The 21,694-nt window shown below is 42.4% G+C and overlaps 1 protein-coding gene across 1 annotated transcript in view; it reads left to right on the forward strand.

The window, feature by feature from the left end:
* slc12a7b (solute carrier family 12 member 7b) overlaps positions 1-21,694 on the forward strand; it is a 150,470-nt gene that overhangs the window by 71,857 nt on the left and 56,919 nt on the right. The window contains exons 3-5 of the mRNA XM_083651989.1: positions 1,289-1,420; positions 12,440-12,586; positions 21,440-21,494. Coding sequence (XP_083508115.1) covers positions 1,289-1,420; positions 12,440-12,586; positions 21,440-21,494 — 334 coding nt within the window. The remainder of the gene's footprint in view (positions 1-1,288; positions 1,421-12,439; positions 12,587-21,439; positions 21,495-21,694) is intronic.

The following is a 21,694-nucleotide window of genomic DNA, read 5'->3' on the forward strand; positions in this document are numbered from 1 at the left end:
AGCAGACTAGGTGTTTTATCTTGTTTATTCAAATATCAACTATTGAACCTATCACCATCAGCTAACACTGGAAGCACAGCTGTAGCTTTATTGATGTTTCATATTACCTTTTGGCCTTACCCTAACTAAAGCAATCAAAAGCCAACATCTCCAAAAAGTCAACCATTCACTAACATTAGATACAGAACTAGGTCATACCATCCACAAATGAACAGTATGTTAAAGCATCAGCATGCACTGTGGTGAACTAAGCAAATACTGCACACTGAGTTGACTCTTCTACCACTCTAACCATAGTTCAACTGTGCATTGATCAAAGAGCTTATTTGCAACAACAAAAAGGTTGGTGTATTCTTTCCTCAAGTTCATTCACTTGAACGGTTGCCAGGTGCTTTGCCTCACATTTGGCAGACCTTGCCTGTCTGTGGTCGCTGGCCTTGGAATAAAGTCAATTAGACACTGACTTCTATTTTAACCACTCAGTCTGCATGAAGCTGATCCAGCCATGCTATTCTAAAATCCTTTGAATCATGAACACATACTGAAGTTTTGCACCGTCAATTCTGGTCCCACAGTTTTTTTTCTCTCTCTCTAAGCAAAGGCAATTGACCACCCAAAGTAAATAAAAGTTACACAACAAGTATACACAATCAAATATCAATTATGCAAAGTTAAGATGTATATGAAACGCGCGTCCTGAGTTAGGCTTAAACTACCGTAAATTCCGGACTATAAGGCGCACCGGTGTATAAGCCGCACCTTCAAAGTTGACTATTTTTTTCTTATATAAGCCGCACCGGACTATAAGCCGCGGGTGTTTTAATGGTATTTTTTTTTTTTTTTTTTTTTTTTTATTGTGTTTTAATGTTTAATTACCATATGTAATGCTCCCATTTATTAACATTTCAACAAAACAACATAACACAACACCACCTGTGTTGTTATTTACAGTGCACACAGTGTCATACAGTGTCATACAGTGTGGTGAAAAGAGGGCAAGAGAGGAAATTAAAACAGAAGTGGATTTATACGGTAGTTAGAAAGAGTGCTAAAAAAGAGAGATTTTTTTTTTTTTTTTTTTTTTTTGAAAAAATCCATAGATAAGCCGCACCGTTATATAAGCCGCAGGGGCCAAAAAAGGCCAAAAAACGGGAAAAAAGGTGCGGCTTAGTCCGGAATTTACGGTAAGCTATCACTTGAAAAAGGAAAGTGTCTGACATTTGGTTATCAACTGATCCAGAGTAGCATATGCATGCTAAATGTATTTTCCATGGTTTCCATGTTGCAGGAGGAGATGGACAGCAACCCCATGGTGTCATCTCTCCTCAATAAGCTGGCAAACTACACCAATCTCACCCAGGGGGCCCAGGAGCATGAGGAGGCTGACGACGATGAGGGGCCTAAGAAGAAAGCAGTCAAGGTACAGTAGAGAGCCCTGCAGCTTCTCCTCTCTTCTCTTTAGAGTGCTGTAGTCTACAACATGTAGTTAAATGCAGTATATTTGGGGCAGTCGTGGCCTAAAGGTTAGAGAAGCGAGCTTGTGATGCGAAGGTCGTCTGTTCAATCCCTGGAACCGGCAGGATAAATCTGGGTGGGGAAAGTGACAGGGAGCACTTGCCTCTCCCTCATTACCACCACTGAGGAAGGCCCTTAACCCCAACTGCTCAGTGGCCAGTAGATCAGACTGACTGTGTGTGTGTGTGTGTGTGTGTGTGTGTGTGTGTGTGTGTGTGTGTGTGTGTGTGTGTGTGTGTGTGTGTGTGTGTGTGAGAATAGGGCGGAAAAGGCCTGAAAAAGAGAGCATTGCAGTGAGACTCCCCCTGTAAAAAATAATGGTTAAAGTCCCTGGAAACCAGAAATATTTTATTATTATTTAGCATTTTGAGTTCATCACATCACAGGAATCTATGTTAATAAGCCACCAGCCAAATTTGAACGATGATGAACGTCGCAAAGTATATACATTTAGGTTTGACAGTCATGACAAAAGTCATGAGAATCAATTCGATTTTAGAGTGTATTTTCTCCCGCGGACTGTGTGGGCGTGTCCCGTGTGTGTGTGCATGCAAGACTACAGGTCTCAGAGAGAGAGAGAGCGAGAGGGAGGGAGGGAAATGGAGAAAGAGAGATGGAGTGCGTGTGTCGAAGACACACACACACACACACGTGTGTGTTCGCTTGTTGCTCGGAGACGGAGAGGGAGAGACTGTTGCTGCGACTGCACAGCGCTACTGTCTGTGTGTGTGTGTGTGTGTGTGTGTGAGTAACCTCGCGTCACCAGGCTGTGTGTCGAGCGCTATGCTGCCTGCTCTCTCTCTCTCACTAGTCCCAAGAGAGAGAGAGAGAGAGAGAGAGAGAGAGAGAGAGAGAGAGAGAGAGAGCGCAGCATAGCGCTCGACACAGCACACAGAGTGGGAGGGAGACAGACAGACACTGAGCAAGCGCTGTGGGGCAAAGAATGGACAAAAGGAGGGTGGGTGCGGGTTGCGCGCGTGTACAAAGGTTATATAGAGCTTATGACGTCATAAGCTCCTGCATTTTAGCACCTCGCGCACTGCTCTCTTCAATGAGGAAGTACCTTGTAGAATAATAGAGTCCAGCGCGCTTCAGCCAGGTTTGGAATAAAAGGGTCCTGGTGCTCAACAGTGCAGACGGAAAAGAGTGCTCCGGTGTCTTTACTTCGGGTAGTCTGTGTGAAGTGCCCAGGTAAAACATTATTTTTTGTACCTTGTAGAATCTTGTAGAAAAGTGTCGATTTTAAGGCTTTGGGTTGAAAGTAATGTATAATAATTTCTGAGGCACACAATTACTAACATAAGACCCTAATTAAAATAGTTAGAACGTTTTTGTGGATTTTGGTTTCCAGGGACTTATAAAAATAGAATTTTTGCACTGCTACATTTAAACCTGCTGAACTTGCATTACATAACAGGGTCTTTGACCACTGATGCCCTCTTATTTGTTTTGTTCTCAAAGGGGAGGTGCTCAGGTGCAAACCTCAGCACCTCATTCCCCCTTCACACCTGTGTGACCTTGCTTCCTTTTTGATGCTTGTTGAAATCTGTCACTCCTCTTGATGCTCACTTTATGCTGCTTAAACCTACTACCTTTTGCTAGATTTCCCTTGGACTGTTTGCAGGTGGCCATCTATCTAGACAGTTATGCAATTGAAATACACTTCAGGTCCAATTACTTTCTCATAGAATAATGTTCATTCATTTTCTTCCTTCAATAAATACAAATCCATCTATTTAAGCTTATATTGCTTCAACAACAACAAATGTAATCCCAAAAGGTAAAAACTGGATTATTGGAAGCTAGTCCCAGAGCCACACCCTTTATTTTATTTATATACAATCTTTAGGGGGCATCACGTGACCCCGAACAAGGATGGCTGCGTACTGTAGTGTGAAGGCTCCTCTGTATAACTAGTGGACCATGGTCAAAGCTCATACTGTAGTGTGAAGGCTCCTCTGTATAACTAGTGGACCATGGTCAAAGCTCATACTGTAGTGTGAAGGCTCCTCGGTATAACTAGTGGACCATGGTCAAAGCTCATACTGTAGTGTGAAGGCTCCTCGGTATAACTAGTGGACCATGGTCAAAGCTCATACTTCAAAAGGTTTATTTGGGTTAAACGTACTAAGACCTATTGATCCTGTTGCTAGGATGAGAGCACAGGGGTAAAAGCACATTACGATGATGAATCAACACAAACTGTTGTGCTTCCTCTCTGCCACAGACTGTCACCTCCTTTCTGGGAGCTTCTATACTCAACTTTTTGTTTTCTTAAAAGAAGCTAAATTAAAAGTGCCCACAGTGCTGCCATGCAGCACACAGATGTTTCTGTGACCACAGCTCTGGTCCCATGCCAATTGCCCCATCCTGCCCCTTGCATGGAAATACGCCACGGGTGCCTCCCATTGGCTCAGAGAAACATCTTATTTAAGTGGATAAAGCTGTCACCCCCTCTCTGGCCGGACCGGTGCGTGTAGTCCTGTACTTTTGCATTGGGAGATGACGAAAAAGGTACCTGCTTGTCAATCTAAGGCAACCACTTGTCTTTTTTCATTCTGTGTCATTTTTCAGAAATTTCTAGTGTAGTCCCTTTGGTTGTGCCTGTTGTGAAACTGCAGTTTCATTGAAGGAATGTGTCTGTTAGAGGGGGGGGCAGCAATGAAGGAATGTATTTAAAGTTTTGTAGTCATGTTGCTGGGTAGTATAGATTGGTTATGTAGATTGTGTCTACCGAGGTAACTGAAATGTCTTGAATCTAATTTAAAACATCAGTTGAGTTATAACGTTACCAAACATCCATGTTTTGATGAACAGTAAGGGAAAGGGGCTTTTCACATCGTCAATTCAGTCGTGGCTTTTCCTTCGCAAACTGAGGATCTCTCAATATATTTTATATGCTGTCCTATCAGAGAGATGGTCAGAACAAGCTGAGGATCTCTCAATATATTTTATATGCTGTCCTATCAGAGAGATGGTCAGAACAAACTGAGAATCTCCCAGTATATTTTATATGCTGTCCTATCAGAGAGATGGTCAGAACAAGCTGAGGATCTCTCAATATATTTTATATGCTGTCCTATCAGAGAGATGGTCAGAACAAACTGAGGATCTCTCAATATATTTTATATGCTGTCCTATCAGAGAGATGGTCAGAACAAACTGAGGATCTCTCAATATATTTTATATGCTGTCCTATCAGAGAGATGGTCAGAACGCTGAGGATCTCTCAATATATTTTATATGTTGTCCTATCAGAGAGATGGTCAGAACAAACTGAGAATCTCCCAGTATATTTTATATGCTGTCCTATCAGAGAGATGGTCAGAACAAACTGAGGATCTCCCAATATATTTTATATGCTGTCCTATCAGAGAGATGGTCAGAACAAGCTGAGGATCTCTCAATATATTTTATATGCTGTCCTATCAGAGAGATGGTCAGAACAAGCTGAGGATCTCCCAGTATATTTTATATGCTGTCCTATCAGAGAGATGGTCAGAACAAGCTGAGGATCTCCCAGTATATTTTATATGCTGTCCTATCAGAGAGATGGTCAGAACAAGCTGAGAATCTCCCAGTATATTTTATATGCTGTCCTATCAGAGAGATGGTCAGAACAAACTGAGGATCTCCCAGTATATTTTATATGCTATCCTATCAAGTCAAGTCAAGTCAAGTTTATTTGTATAGCACATTTCATACACAGAGGCAATTCAAAGTGCTTCACATAAAATGGTTGAAAGGAAAATAAAAGAAAAGAAGAGAGTAAAATGGACATTTAAAAGCATCACACAAAAAAAAGAGTATAAAAAGTGCATTAAGCAACTTCATTAAGCACATAAAATGGTTGACAGGAAAATAAAAGATTTAAAAGCATCACAACAAAACTTAAAAAAAAGAGTATAAAAAGTGCAATAAGCAACAGGCGCAGCAGTTGCAGAAAGAGCTCAAACTTATAGAGGACTCATTGGGTTTGCATAGTAGCTGTCAGCAGTTAAAAGCGACGGTAAACATAAAAGTCTTTAGTCTATTTTTAAAAGTAAGTAAGGTTGGGGCAGATCTGAGGTCTTCAGGCAATTTGTTCCAGCTAGCAGAAGCATAGTGGGTAAATGCAGCCTTCCCGTGATTTGATTTGATCCTAGGGACAGTTAATAAGCTGGACCCTGTTGACCTAAGAGTTCTAGACGGTTCGTAGCGTGGGAGCAATTCAGCTATGTATTTTGGGCCTAGGCCGTTAAGTGATTTATAGACTAATAACAGTATTTTAAAATCTATTCTCTGACACACTGGCAACCAGTGTAAGGACTTAAGAACTGGAGTGATATGATCAGCTTTCTTAGTCTTCGTTAGAACTCTAGCAGCAGCATTCTGAATAAGTTGAAGTTGCCTAAGTTCTTTTTTGGAGAGACCAGAAAAAAGGCTATTGCAGTAGTCTAACCTACTATAAATGAAGGCGTGAATTAGTTTTTCTAGATCCTGTCTGGACATGTATCCCCTAATTCTTGCTATATTTTTAAGATGATAAAAAGCAGATTTTCTAATTGACTTAATGTGGGAGTTAAAATTGAGATCGGAATCAATAATAACTCCAAGATTTTTGACTTGATCCTTAGGCTTCAGGGATAGAGACTCAAGGCGTACAGTGATTTTAAGCCTTTGTTCTTTGGGGCCAAACACGATCACCTCAGTTTTGTCTTTGTTTAGCTGTAGGAAATTCTGGCACATCCAGTTATTTATTTGATCAATGCACTGGCACAATGATTCTATGGGGGCATAGTCAGCTGAGGAAAGAGTTATATACAGCGGAGTGTCGTCTGCATAGTTATGATAGGCTACTTTGTTTTTTTGCATAATTAGGCCTAGAGGGAGCATATAAAGGTTGAAGAGAACGGGCCCCATAATGGATCCTTGAGGCACCCCACAAGTCATCCTAGTTAGGTCAGATGTGTAATTGCCAATGGAGACGAAGTACTTCCTGTCTTGAAGATAGGACTTGAACCACTGGAGGACCGTACCCGATAGCCCAACCCAGTTTTCCAGTCTGTCCAATAAAATTGAGTGGTCAATAGTGTCAAATGCAGCGCTAAGATCCAGTAGCACTAGAATCGAATTTTTGCCTGAGTCTGTGTTCATTCTGATGTCATTTATGACTTTAGTAAGCGCGGTTTCAGTGCTGTGATGGGGGCGAAAGCCTGATTGGAGTTTATCTAGGAGATCATTTGAGGTTAGGAATCTATTGAGTTGTAGGTAAACAACCTTTTCAATTATTTTGGCTATAAAGGGGAGATTAGATATTGGTCTGTAGTTACTGATTACCGATGCATCAAGGCTACGCTTTTTTAGTAGGGGTTTAATAACTGCAGTTTTCAGGGACTCAGGAAAAGTGCCGGTCACAAGGGATCTATTAACTATTTGCAATAGGTCCGACGACAGACAGTTATAAACGCTTTTAAAAAAGCTTGTTGGAAGGGTATCGAGACAGCACGAAGATGATTTAAGGCCTTGCACAGTTTCCTCTAAGATGTCGTGGTCGATAACGCTGAACTGGGACAAATTTATCGAACTAGGGATCTGCGGGTAGGATGATGTCACAGCATTTCTTGGTGTGGAGCCACTAATAGCCTGCCTGATATTAATAATTTTATCCGTAAAAAAGGCAGCAAACTCATTACATTTGACAGTAGAGAGGAATTCAGGTGCTACACAGAGAGGCGGATTAGTCAGTCTATCAACTGTGGCAAATAGAGTGCGTGCATTGTTCACATTTTTGTTAATTATCTCGGAAAAGAATGATTGTCTCGACCTTTTCAGTTCGAGGTTGTAGGAGTGAAGACTTTCTTTGTAAATATCATAGTGAATGTGAAGATTAGTTTTCCGCCATTTACGCTCAGCTTTCCTGCAATCTTTCTTTTTGCATCTAACGGATGCAGAAACTTTTAAGCGCTTTGGGTGTCTAGAAAAGCGCTATATAAATCCAATCATTATTATTATTATTATTATTAATTTCGCCAGGGTGCTTTAATTTTGCCAGACAGCAATTTTAACCTAACAGGCGCCACACTATCAATAGTATCAGAGAGATGGTCAGAACAAACTGATGATCTCTCAATATATTTTATATGCTGTCCTATCAGAGAGATGGTCAGAACAAGCTGAGGATCTCCCAGTATATTTTATATGCTGTCCTATCAGAGAGATGGTCAGAACAAGCTGAGAATATCCCAGTATATTTTATATGCTGTCCTATCAGAGAGATGGTCAGAACAAGCTGAGGATCTCCCAGTATATTTTATATGCTGTCCTATCAGAGAGATGGTCAGAACAAGCTGAGGATCTCCCAGTATATTTTATATGCTGTCCTATCAGAGAGATGGTCAGAACAAACTGATGATCTCTCAATATATTTTATATGCTGTCCTATCAGAGAGATGGTCAGAACAAACTGAGGATCTCCCAGTATATTTTATATGCTGTCATGACCCGACTCGTGGAGCCATGACAAAATGGGAGACACACGGTTTAAAGTGGAAAAAGTAACAATTTTATTAATCAAAGTAGTAAAAAGTACAAAATATACCAAAAATGTACTATGGGGTGTGTAAATCAGTGATATCAGTGTGTCAACTGTTGGATGAGTGTGGAGTTGTAAGATGTAAAAACTAAATTGACAAACCAAAAGCTAGCTCAAACTAAACAAAATCATAGTGCTGGCTTGGAGATGGAGAGAGATAGACCGAGGTCTGCCAGCCAGGTTTAAAGCCTTGTGGGGACTGATCAGGTGCTCCAGGTTGCCCTGATTACTCCACCTATACTGGACCTGCAGGTAATTAGGGAACGGGAAACCACACAGAGACACACACACACACACACACACTCAATACACTTCCGTATATTAATTACTGTAATTTAGCCTGGGCTAGTACTCACCAACCAAACTTGAGCCCATATACCGTCTGCAGAAACGAGCTCTAAGAATAATAAGCTCTGTACATCGAAGACATCCCTCCCAGCCTCTATTTCTTCATTTAGGTATCCTCAGTGTTTATCAAGTGAACCATCTCCAGATTGGATTATTTGTTCATAGTTCCTTCAAAAGAGACCTTCCCCCTTTTTTTCATGACATGTTTGCATATAGTTACCAATTTCATAATTACTCCACACGCAGCTCTAGTCTCCTCAGACCACCCCATTCCCGTACTTCTCAATCCCAGTTTAGTATACTCTACAGAGGGTCCAAGATATGGAATTCTTTGCCTTCACATCTTTTGGATTTCTCTTCACAGAAGTTCAAAAGTGCATTGAAATCACTTCTCCTAGCTAATAAACATTTTCCATATGGGCTGCCTATACAAACTGTGGTCTAATGGCTGTCTCTAAACATAACTTGTTTTATTTTTGTTGTCTTTTGTTCATTTTCTTGTCATTTTTTGTGAGTAGTTTTTTTACTCTTCTTACGAAAACTTGAAGCCATACAGCATACAGTAAGTGCCCACTTTAGTGTTTAGCGTTTATTCCACTTGTATGCATTATGTGTGTGAGTGTGTGTGGGGTGGGGGTGTGGGTGGAGGGATGGGGGGGGGGGGGGGGAATTTATACTGATGAAAATCTGATGATAATACGCTACCTGGAGAATGCCACACCTAAGCCCCTGGAGGGTTTTTAGGCAATTCTCCTGCACATTCAATGCTGATTATATATTGTATTTTTATTGTGGATCATTATGGATCCGGGTTGTACGTCCGTACGTCCGTCCGTACATCCGTATGTACAATGTTTGTTAGCGCGATATCTGAGGAACGCCTTGATGGAATTTCCTCAAATTTGCCTCAAACATCGACTTAGACTCAAGGATGATCTGATTAGATTTTGGTGGTCAAAGGTCAAGGTCACTGTGACCTCTCGAACGCCATTATCAAGCTTGTTAACACGATATCTCAGGAATGCCTTGACGGAATTTAATCAAACTTGTCTCAAACATCGACTTGGACTCAAGGATGAACTGATTAGATTTTGGTGGTCAAAGGTTAAAGGTCAAGGTCACTGTGACCTCTCAAACGCCATTTTCCAGCTTGTTAACGCGATATATCACGAATGCCTTGACAGAATTTCATAAAATTTGCCTCAAACATTGACTTAGACTCAAGGATGATCTGATTAGATTTTGGTGGTCAAAGGTCAAGGTCACTGTGACCTCTCGAACGCCATTTTCAAGCTTGTTAACGCGATATCTCAGGAATGCCTTGACGGAATTTAATCAAACTTGTCTCAAACATCGACTTTGACTCAAGGATGAACTGATTCGATTTTAGTGGTCAAAGGTCAAAGGACAAGGTCACTGTGACCTCTCAAACACCATTTTCCAGCTTGTTAACGCGATATCTCACGAATGCCTTGACGGAATTTCATCAAATTTGCCTCAAACATCGACTTGGACTCAAGGATGAACTGATTAGATTTTGGTGGTCAAACTTCAAGGTCACTGTGACCTCACGAACGCCATTCCCAAGTTGGTTAACGCAACATCTCAAGAACGGTTTGATAGAATTTCTTCTGATTTGGCTCAAACATCGACTTGGACGCAAGGATGAACTGCTTCCATTTTGGTTATCAAAGGTCAAGGTCACTCTGACTTCTCGAATGCCATTTTCAAGCTTGTTAACGCGGTATCTCAGGAATGTCTTGATGGAATTTCTTCGAATTTGCCTCAAGTGTCCTCTTGGACTCAAGGATGAACTGATTACATTTTGGAGGTCAAAGTTCAAGGTCACTGTGACCTCACACACCCAATTTCCAAGCTCTGTAACGCAACATCACAGGAGCGCCTTGACAGAATTTCATCCAATTTGCCTCAAATTGCGATTTGGACTCAAGAATGAACTAATGGCGGAGGCATAAGTCTGCGTTGCGGTCGTTCTAGTTTTGTAATTGTTTTTATATGTGTAAATAAACAACAACAACAACAACACACACACACACACACACACACACACACACACACACACACACACACACACACCAAGCCCTGCAGAGCATATACACACACATACACAAAGAGGGCAGTCACAATGCTGTCCTATCAGAGAGATGGTCAGACCAAGCTGAGGATCTCCCAGTATATTTTTGATGCTGTCCTACTGTATCAGAGAGATGGTCAGAACAAGATGTTGAGTGCAGCACTTCAGCCACAACCCATTCATTTATTATTAAGCCATGGCAAAAAATAAAAATCAGAATGGTCAACATTGTTGAAGATAAGGAACATGTGTGTTCAGATTTACTTGTGCAGCATGTCTTACAAAGTTAATTGTGGACATACTGCAAGGAAGAAGTGATTCAGAATTGATTGATTATTCGTTAACGTACAGTGATTTTTATGCCTCCGCCGAGGCATTATGGATCCGGGTTGTCCGTACGTATGTCCGTCCGTCCGTCCGTCCGTCCGATGTTCGTTAACGCGATATCTGAGGAACGCCTTGGTGGTCAAGGGTCAAGGTCACTGTGACCTCTTGAACGCCATTTTCAAGCTTGTTAACGCGATATCTCAGGAATGCCTTGACGGAATTTAATCAAACTTGTCTCAAACATCGACTTGGACTCAAGGATGAACTGATTCGATTTTGGTGGTCAAAGGTCAAGGTCACTGTGACCTCTCAAACGCCATTTTCCAGCTTGTTAACGCGATATCTCATGTTTGCCTTGACGGAATTTCATCAAATTTGCCTCAAACATCGACTTGGACTCAAGGATGAACGGATTAGATGTTGGTGGTCAAAGGTCAAAGGTCAAGGTCACTGTGACCTCTCCAACGCCATTTTCAAGCTTTTTAACGCCATATCTCAGGAATGCCTTGACGGAATTTCATCAAATTTGCCTCAAACATTAACTTGGCCTCAAGGATGAACTGATTACATTTTGGTGGTCAAACTTCAAGGTCACTGTGACCTCACGAACGCCATTCCCAAGTTGGTTAACGCAATATCTCAAGAACGGCTTGATAGAATTTCTTCTGATTTGGCTCAAACATCGACTTGGACGCAAGGATGAACTGATTCCATTTTGGTTATCAAAGGTCAAAGCTCAAGGTCACTGTGACCTCTCGAATGCCATTTTCAAGCTTGTTAACGTGATATCTCAGGAATGTCTTCATGGAATTTCTTCGAATTTGCCTCAAACGTCCACTTGGACTCAAGGATGAACTGATTACATTTTGGTGGTCAAAGTTCAAGGTCACTGTGACCTCACACACCCAATCTCCAAGCTCTGTAACGCAACATCTCAGGAGCGCCTTGACGGAATTTCTTCCAATTTGCCTCAAATGGCGATTTGGACTCAAGAATGAACTAATGGCAGAGGCATAAGTCCGCATTGTGGTCGTTCTAGTTTTTTCCATCTTCAAGAATAGCATTTCTGCAATACCCTCAAAATGGTTTGTTGAATCATTTTTACAACTATGATGAATGATTATTGTGTTGTTACATCCGTCTGATCTTTTTTTTTTTTTTTTTGCAGTTTTTCCTACTTGTGTATTCATTGGGAATTGGGAATAGAGCCTCATCTGAATTGATACTTTTATCCCCCCTGTTGCATCCTTCCAAATATGCCCATTTCTCCCCATTTCCTTCTTTGCCTCCACTCTGGTTTCATTCTCCTTGCCTCTTTGTTTTTCGCTGCTCACATTTCCGATCGTTTCTCTAATTCTCACTTCCCCCTTACCCTCTCCCCTCCTCCCCACTATTTCCATTCACTGTAGTTTATTTTCTTCTCCTTTTCTCCTCTCAACTTTTCTGTACTGCTAGTGCTATCGTTCAACCCCCCCCCCCCACACACACACACACATACACACACACACACACACAAACACACTCATCTCCCTTGTTCTGTCTGATCTCATCTGCTCTCTTCACCTCCTCTTCCTCTGTAGAGCCCTCAGATGGGGACCTTCATGGGTGTCTACCTCCCCTGCCTCCAGAATATTCTGGGTGTCATCCTCTTCCTGCGCCTTACCTGGATCGTCGGCACTGCCGGCATCATGGAGTCCCTGGCCATCGTGTGCATGTGCTGCTCCTGTGTGAGTATCCTGCCCTAAACCCAGCAACAACTGTTACCATCAGCAAGGCCCCATTATTGTCATGTTTGATACAATTTTTAGTAACATAATGTTCCGAGGCAGCAAACAGTTCCCCCCAGTAAGCTGAATTTTGCTGCAGAATTTGTTCACTTCCTATATGTACTGTACTTCACAATAAAAGCGTCATGTTTGTCAGCATGAAATGGAGTTACACCCAGGCAACTCATATCTTCTGGGACGGAGCCTCAAGTTACATGGTGCAGGAAACAGGCGCTCAGGGCGCAGATTGGGGATGATAGAGGCACAATTCTCCAAATTTAAAAGCTGTTATATAGAGGACCGCAGAGATGAGGTGTTTTTGTAGGTTTAACCAGAAATCGCCACCATGCTGGTTCGTAAGGGGAAAAGGCTATGGGATTTTAGAATGGGGATTTCCGTGAAATGCATGACATAAGGTCTGTGGTTAACACAAGCTTATGGGAGTTGAAATGTGTGTTCAGCAGGATAATCTTCACAAATGAGGACCACTTTTATGACTTTTGAAGCGTTGTCTGAAAACCGCATAAAAAAACGCATTCATGCTTCAAAAGTCATAAAAGTGGTCCTCGTTTGTGAAGATTATCCTGCTGAACACAAATTTACACTTCCATAAACGTTTGTTAACCACAGACCTTATTTCATGCATTTAACTGAAATCCCCATTCGAAAATCCCATAGCCTTTTCCCTTTACAAAGCAGCATGGTGGCGATTTGCTACTTCAAATTTTTTTACTCTATTAAGGTAAAAAAATAAGTTACAGCGGCTTTCATGTCAAACACATTTTTATTTATTTATTATTTATCAAGGGATTTAGAGTTGACATTAAGTGATTAAATCAAAGCTCACCGACATGCATTTGAGTACATTATGTAAGAGTGGACTTAATGTACATATCAAGCACTTTATCATGTTAAATACATGAACATATGTGAGTGAATATGTGCATGTGAGTGTTACTCTGTCTGAGGGATGTGCTGCTGCAAGTGTTGAGACGTTGACAGCAGGAGTGAGAGTGAGCAGCGAGTTGACTCGATGGCTGCTGATCCCTCTTATATTTAGCCAGTGTGGCTTTCTGCTTCCCATACCGACCCGGCTCCTAATGGTACCTGGCAGCTTGATGGCTAATCCCCTCATCTGCTAAATGTCACAAACATAGAGGCACACATACATGTACACCCACACAGGGCCTATATTTACCAATCCCACGGCAGACAATAGATTTCTTCAGCTTAATCAGGGAAAGTACAAACAATGACTTGGCGTACAATCTCATTTGAATATACAGTACTTCCTGTCTTAGTGTTGGTTGTAATGGAGGAAATCTCTCCTCCTGCTCCAGCAGCATAACATGATCATTTTCACTGAGAATGACCAACAGTGGCAAAGGGACCACATTCCATGTATTACTTACTTAGAGGGGAGGAATGAAAAAGGGCAGAGAAGGGTGGAGCGATGAAAAGCAATGCCCTGCTGTGACAGAGTCTGGCTCTCAAAATAGGATCAAGCTCGTGTCTAGTACAATCCAAACCTCGTCACCATAACACAGAACGTCTTTGCACAGAAATATCACACAAGAAGCCACCAATATGGTTGAGAGCAGCTTACCTTCTAGCAGGCCGGGGCGTTGACATCTAGACAGCCAGGCTTGTATGGCCAGCCCAGTCGGTAGTGTGGGGGCCAGATTCAGGCAGCCTCCGCTCATAAGACGCTTAGAAAAGAAAAGTCTCACACACACACACTAACACGTGAAAACAGAGGGAAAACTACGAGAGAACAGGGGGCTCCAGAGAATCCATGACTCGGCTTCAATCAATGGCAGAGAGGAGCGGCGCACCTGAAAATAATCTCTAAGCCACTCCCACTTCCTGTTTGACTCTGATGCAAAGACGTAAATTGACATATTATAATTAAACAAGGGGGTGTCTGACAATACATATCAGTCACATATCACTCTGTGACACCTGCGCTCAGCTTCAATAAGTTGACAGGTGGTCAGCTTTCAGCGGAGTCGGACAAGTCTTTCATCAGAAATCAGGTTGTGTTGTTTTATTCTACTGCTTCTACTGAATTTTAAAATGATTTCGATTTCAGACGGACAAGCCCGTCTTTTATTGTCACACGATCACACATCAACACATGCATGGCCATAAACACACTCATGCTGACGGTGGCCGGTGAAATTTGTCCTCTGCATTTAACCCATCCTGGCTTGTCCTTTCCTCCGGGGGGCAGGCCAGGAGCAGTGGTCGCTTTCTCGTACAGCGCCCGGGGACCAACTTCGGATGTTGTCGTCACTGGTCGGATGACGATGACGATCTGATCTTCTGCATGTTTTTAATGGGGGGGTTATGTACGGAGGAACCCCCTGGGGGGAGCACGGGGAGAACATGCAAACTCCACACAGACAGAAAGGCCCTTACGACGAGATACCCCACCTGGGCAGTGGGCACTGAAGATATGGGGGGGAACACAACCACAGCGCCCACAGTGTCCCAGGCGAGAATCGAACTCAGGACCTTCTGACTGTGAGGCGACAGCTCTACCACTGAGCCACCGTGCCCCTGAATGCTCCCAATATAGACTAAATTATGTAAAGACATAGGAATCATATGTTAGAAACCTCAAATTCAGCTTTGCCTTTTAACTACAAGAAACAAAAGCCATGGAGCTGCCAAGTATGTTGTGTGGTAAACCGAAAGCTAGATAATCTGTAACTGTTGGTCGGTGATGTTGACAACATTGACAAAATGTTACATTTTCAGAACAATATATACCGTAAATTCCGGACTATAAGCCGCGGCTTTTTTCCCGTTTTTTGGCCTTTTTTGGCCCCTGCGGCTTATATAACGGTGCGGCTTATCTATGGATTTTTCCAGCAAACGGCCACTCGGGAACCTCCAAAATCTATGGATGTTGGTATGAGGCAGAACGAGAGCAAGACAGACATTATGAGAGCGAGACCCTGATTGGATGATGTTGCAAAAAAATGTGCCTCGCGACCTGATTGGAGCACTGTGCCACTACGCTCTCTCAGCCACTACGGTAAAACACCCTCCCTCCTCCCTCGCTCCGGGGGGAAAAAGGCAGCGATTGAGCCTGAAAGACAGTCTGAATGAAATTGAATGTAACATTCCCAATTCTATGTATTACATTCTAAAAAACTAACAGCAACATTTTGGAAGGCTAAGCCACACAACTAGCTCGTTGTAATCTAACATCATGCTTCAAAAGATGGAGAACTGGCTGTGTTACGACGATGGCGGCGATTGAGCCTGAAAGCCATGTCTGAGACAGTAGCGAGACAGGAACAACAACAACAGCAGCAGCAGCAAAGGATCATGCACAAACCCGAGACGAAAGGGACTGTCCGTCAGGGCGCGGACGACTGTGTCAGCAACTCCCTCCCGACTACCAGGAGAAAATTACAAACTTCGGCGAATTCACACAAAGAAAGATCAAGGAATATTCCATCGGACCGGAGCAGATCATAAATATGGATGAAGTGCCTTTGACGTTCGACCTGCCTCTCACTAGGACTGTTAACAAGAAAGGTGAATCGTCCATCACGTTGAGAACCACAGGTCACGAGAGAACGAATTTCACTTTGCACAGCATCTGGAGTAAAGCTCCCCCCGATGGTGATTTTTAAGCATCTCACAATGTGTGATTTTGTCTGGGGATTAGTGACCTGACTTTTGTTTTGTTGAAATGTTAATAAATGGGAGCTTCCCCAAACAGCCATCTCTTTCCCGACAATCCCCTCTGTGCACGAAGCCTTACATATGGTAATTAAACATCAAAACACCCGCGGCTTATAGACCGGTGCGGCTTATATAAGAAAAAAATAGTCAACTCTGAAGGTGCGGCTTATACACCGGTGCGCCTTATAGTCCGGAATTTACGGTACTCACCACCATCCACTTTATTGAGCCTGCCCGTCCAAACAGTGAATCACATGGCAGCAGCTCAATAGATAAAGCCTGCAGACATGGTGAAGTGGTGTCGTTTTTTGTTCGACCAAAGATTAGAATTAAACGGGCAAGATTTTGACCCTGGTCTGACTGTTGGTTCATCTCAGAAATCGCTGCGGTCCTCCTTAGATTCCCACTACAGTCTGTAGAGTTTACAGAGAATGATGCAGTCATTCAGTAATGAGAGAGTGCAGTACAGTAGTGGAGTGCAAAAGGGCATCTGAACACACAAGCTGGTGGCCCTTATGATAACCAGCTGCTACTAGATACTATAGGTGTATCTAATAAAGTGTGTGAGTGTGCCAGTAATGCATGCTGTGAATATATATCAGATTTCAACTATACTTGCTTTGAAAGGTGGTCACTGTTTCAAATAAAGTCTAGCTAAAGTAAGGTTAGCAGAGTTTACCCTCCACTGCATCCCCTCTATTACATAATGCCTGAGATCATGTGAGAGCAGAGCTGAGTTTAATGTTCATTGTCACTGCTTAGACCAGTGGTCGCGACCCTAAGTGGGGTCGCCTGAAATTCAAATAGGGTCGCCTGACATTTAAAAACAAAACAAAAAATTAAAACTAGCAAGGATGATTAGGGTCGCTTGTGTTTTGTGTTTGTTTGCTTGTTTTAGTTCCGAGTTTAAAGTGAAAGTGATAATCTCTAAGATTTCAGTTTTGTTCTCTTGGGTGACACCTATGGCGATGAGTGGTAATTGTAGGTGAGATCCAAACAGTGTCAATGGGCTCACTATCAGATAGTGACTTTTTATTTTATATATATATATATATATATATATATATATATGTGTGTGTGTGTGTGTGTGTGTGTGTGTGTGTGTGTGTGTGTGTGTGTGTGTGTATATATATACACACACACATTTCCCCTGAAATCCCCACTCCCCCATTTTCTCCCCAATTGTACTTGGCGAATTTCCCCCTGCTGCCCCGGGCACTGCTCCACCCCCTCTACTGATCTGGGGAGAGCCGTAGACTAGCACCATGCTTCCTCTGACACATGCACAGTTGCCAGCCACTTATCTTCACCTGACAGCGGGCAGGTGGGACGTGGGAGGATCACGCTATTCCCACCACTTACCATCTGCCACGAACAGGCGCCCCAACCGACTAGAGGAGGCGCTAGTGCAGCGACCAGGACACATACCCCTAATCCGGCTTCCCACCCACAGACACAGCCAATCGTGCCTGTATGGACGCCTGACCAAGCCAGAGATAACACAGGGGCGTGAACCTGCGACCCTCGTTTTGGTAGGCAGGGAATTTAGCGCTACACTACCGGCACGCCCTAAAATGTGCCATATGGTTTTAATCCAGACTGAAACTTCACCAGTGAGACTAAACTGAACTTGAAACGCAGTTTATCAAATGTGTCTGCGCTCCTATTGGTTAGTTTTACTACCTCCGCCGCAGTTTTGTGTGCTCGTTCTTCGCTCTCTGGTAATTTACCCGACTGAGGCGTGTGCCTTTGTCCCACTCAGCGCCCTGGAGCCCCACCCCGCTGTGATGTGACAGTGTTTATATCAAACAGCCCTGAAGCACTTGGACAGAGCTCATCGGCTCGCCACTCCTAACCCTTATCATGCCTACCCCCCCTCCCCCCACACACATCATCATGTTCGTGAAACAGTGTCCTATGCAAACACACAGTCACTCACTCTCTACCTCACCTGTCAAACTTAAGGCCCGCCACTTCATTTTATGTGGCCGGTGAGAGCTAGCAAAGAATAAAATTTGCGCAATACAATTCTAATTATTCTTAGTTGTAGGCTGCTAGTTGTATGCCATTATTTTCCCCATAATTCTGCTTTCAGAGTTAGTTAATAATTATTAAGTTATTACTAAAAATCAATAATAATCAAATGGGATTCAATTATATGATAACAAGTAGGCGAGATACATTTATATTGTGTTATGTGTTGAGGGCAACCATAATGCTGATGTGGCCCGGGATGAAATTGAGTTTGACACCCATGCTCTACCTCATTAGCCCAATATACAAGGCAACACACACATTAGTTGCCATTACTTTCCATCAGTGGAGATCATTGTAATGGGTTGGGCTGTATGTTACTAAACAACTTATAAAAAGTAGGTTTATTGTGTTTATGGGTCACTGACATTTGGCAGCTGCTATCTTTCCAAAATGTGTCAACATCACCGTTCAGTTTGGACTATAAATATGAATGGCGGAGTAGCTGAGTCACCAAAACATATTGTCGCATTCCTGTATTCATTAGAAACACTTTGTCACTGTTGGACAGGTTCCTAACCAATATTTACAATATGCAGTTTCGGGCAAAATTGGATATCATATCAGAATTTCCCTAATGTACAAAAATGTGATCCCAAGTGTTAGCTATAGCATTAAAGAATCATGAGTCAACAAATTCAATAGATTTCTTCTTCTTTTTTGGTTACTGTAATGGAGAAAAATGGATTCCTGTATATCTCTATCATTTCCACCCCGATTTTTTCCCACGTTTTTCTCCCATTTTCTCTCCAGTTGTGCTTGGCCAATTCCCCCTGCTGTCCCGACCGTTGCTCCAGCCCCTCTGCCGATCTGGGGAGAGCTGTAAACTAGCACATGCTTCCTCCAACACGTGCAGTCACCAGTTGCTTCTTTTCACCTGACAGCGAGGAATTTCACCAGCAGGATGTAGTGAGTTTCCCCCCCAGTCCCCCTTCCCCGAACAGCGACCCCGACCAACCGGAGGAGGCACTAGTGCAGCGACTAGGACTCATACTGTATATATCCCATTAGCTTCCCACCAGCAGACACGGCCAATTGTGTCTGTAGGAACGTCTGAAGAAGCTGGAAGTGGCGTTGCCAGGAATTGAACCTGGGTCTCCGCGGTGGTAGGCGACTGCTTTACCTCTACACCAGGGGTCCCCAATTACTTTTCACCAAGGGCCACATTTTGCTGGGGGTGCCGGCGTGAAAAGATTTGGAGCATTTGAAGGCAGGTTTAGAGGAATAACTCATTTTAAATGAACAGTTGTGATGTCATTATTCAGTCTTAACCACCAATATTTGATCCTTTTCTCACTCCTATGTCACCACCTGCTCTCCCTGCAGGGCTTGAAATTAACTTTTTTGACCACCTGCCAATATGGCTGCTAGATTTAAAAGTTACCAGCCAATTAGAATTTCCACTAGCCAAAATGTTTTTCTTGAAATAAACGAGAATATGAGTGGGTTAATTTAAGCAGAAGTATCAGTAAGTGGCCCGGGATGCTCAAAGCCTGTTGAGGGTCACACGAACAAAAATGCACTCTTGAACCTAATTAATTAATTAGTGAATTATTTAAATTTTTACTTCAATGTAGAACAGTAATTTCTTACACATTAGATTACTTTTAGCCTTTTATTCATAAAGATTATTGAAAGATATTCCATATTCCAGACTGAAATGTTAAAACAGAAGTGGAGTATTGGCCAGAATGACATGAACATTTGGACACTTATTCAGCCGGTATCTTGCATGTTGTGTTCAGGTGCAATGTAAAAAATAATAATAATAATAATAAAATTGCAATTCCAGTGCGGGCCGCCAATTGAAGAGCCCTGCTCTACACTATCTAGACGTCCCATCTCTGTCATTTTTGTCTTCTGATTCTAAACTAATGATCTAGCCCTTGTTCTAATCTTGCAGTCAAGTGACAGTGAAAAATATTGAGTGGACTCCCTCATGGTTTGCATCACTAATGATTGCACTACTTGATTGCTTGGTCATGACCAAGCCATAGCTGCTTAGGGATTTGGCAGAAGTGGGAGGTAAATTTGCCAGCTAATTGGCTTTACTCCAGCTTTTCCACCCTTGACCTGAACCCGGAAGTGCAGCAATGAGCAGAAGGTTTATTTTGGTCATGGCAACTCGAGGGCAACAGCCTTTCTCTCTCATCTTGCCTGTGCTCTCCTCCTCCTAATCTTTCCTCTATGTTCTGTTTTCCTCTTTGTCGTCTCACCTCTCTCAAGTTCTTTCACTCCTTTTCTTCCTCTTCCTACCCCTTGTTATCTCTTGTGTCACTCTGCCCTTGTCTCTCCTCTCTCTCCTCTGCCCTTGCTGTTATCCGGAAGCACTATTAAGTATCAGTCCAGATGCAAATATCCTCAGCCACAATGACTCATTTCATGGAAAAGCTTGTATCCATTACCAATCCCAAATATTTAGAGCATAAGCTGCCAAGAAGTCATTTCACAGGCCAATGCAGGCTTAACCCATTCAAGAAACCTATAGCCATGGAAAATCTAGAAACTTCAAAAGTGTTATCTAGGCCAGGAAATTCAAAGGTTTTGTGAGTGTCATGGAGGTAGGTTTGTTTATAATCTTGTAAACTAGACAAGTGCTAATTGTCAGATTTTGCTTCTTGTAGATGTATTTATCTTTTGAAGGCATAATAACCATATAATGGATTTTTTTATTATATATATATATATATATATATATATATATATATATATATATATATATATATACACTAAGCAAAGAAATGAACATGCTGACAAATATTGCCTATAGAAACAACACTATATGTCAAGGGAACATCATGGAATTTGATAATGAAAAGTGTAGGCTCTATTACAGTAGCTTCCTGATTGATGGGTACGAACTTTATGCATAAGGGCTATAGCTTTGAGACTGTGCATATGTAACGGCGTTGTGTAGGTGGTACTTGCAGCAACCCATGTTAAGGGCTTGTCTTTATACCTGGGGAGTGAGTTTAACCAATCCACTCGCTACCACTCGGGACTCATGAGGAATCCGCGCTGATTCAACTCGGTTACACATATCTGATGTGATTGTTCCTCTCTGTCCTCTCTCAACAGACCATGCTGACAGCCATATCAATGAGTGCAATTGCTACTAATGGCGTGGTGCCAGGTAGGGCAGCTTTGTTTCTTGTACGTACGTACATTTGAGATGTGTTGTGAATTGAGACCACGCTTCCCCTTTTCTCCTTATTCGATCAATTCATGGCAGAGATTTATGAAGAGATTGACTCATTTTGTGATTTTTCATGTTAGTTTCAGTTACAGGAACAAAAAGACATAATGCACTACCTAAAGGTTTTTGATCATTAT

Source organism: Poromitra crassiceps (assembly GCF_964638095.1).
Source record: "Poromitra crassiceps genome assembly, chromosome: 2".
In the NCBI taxonomy this organism is placed as follows: Eukaryota; Metazoa; Chordata; class Actinopteri; order Beryciformes; family Melamphaidae; genus Poromitra; species Poromitra crassiceps.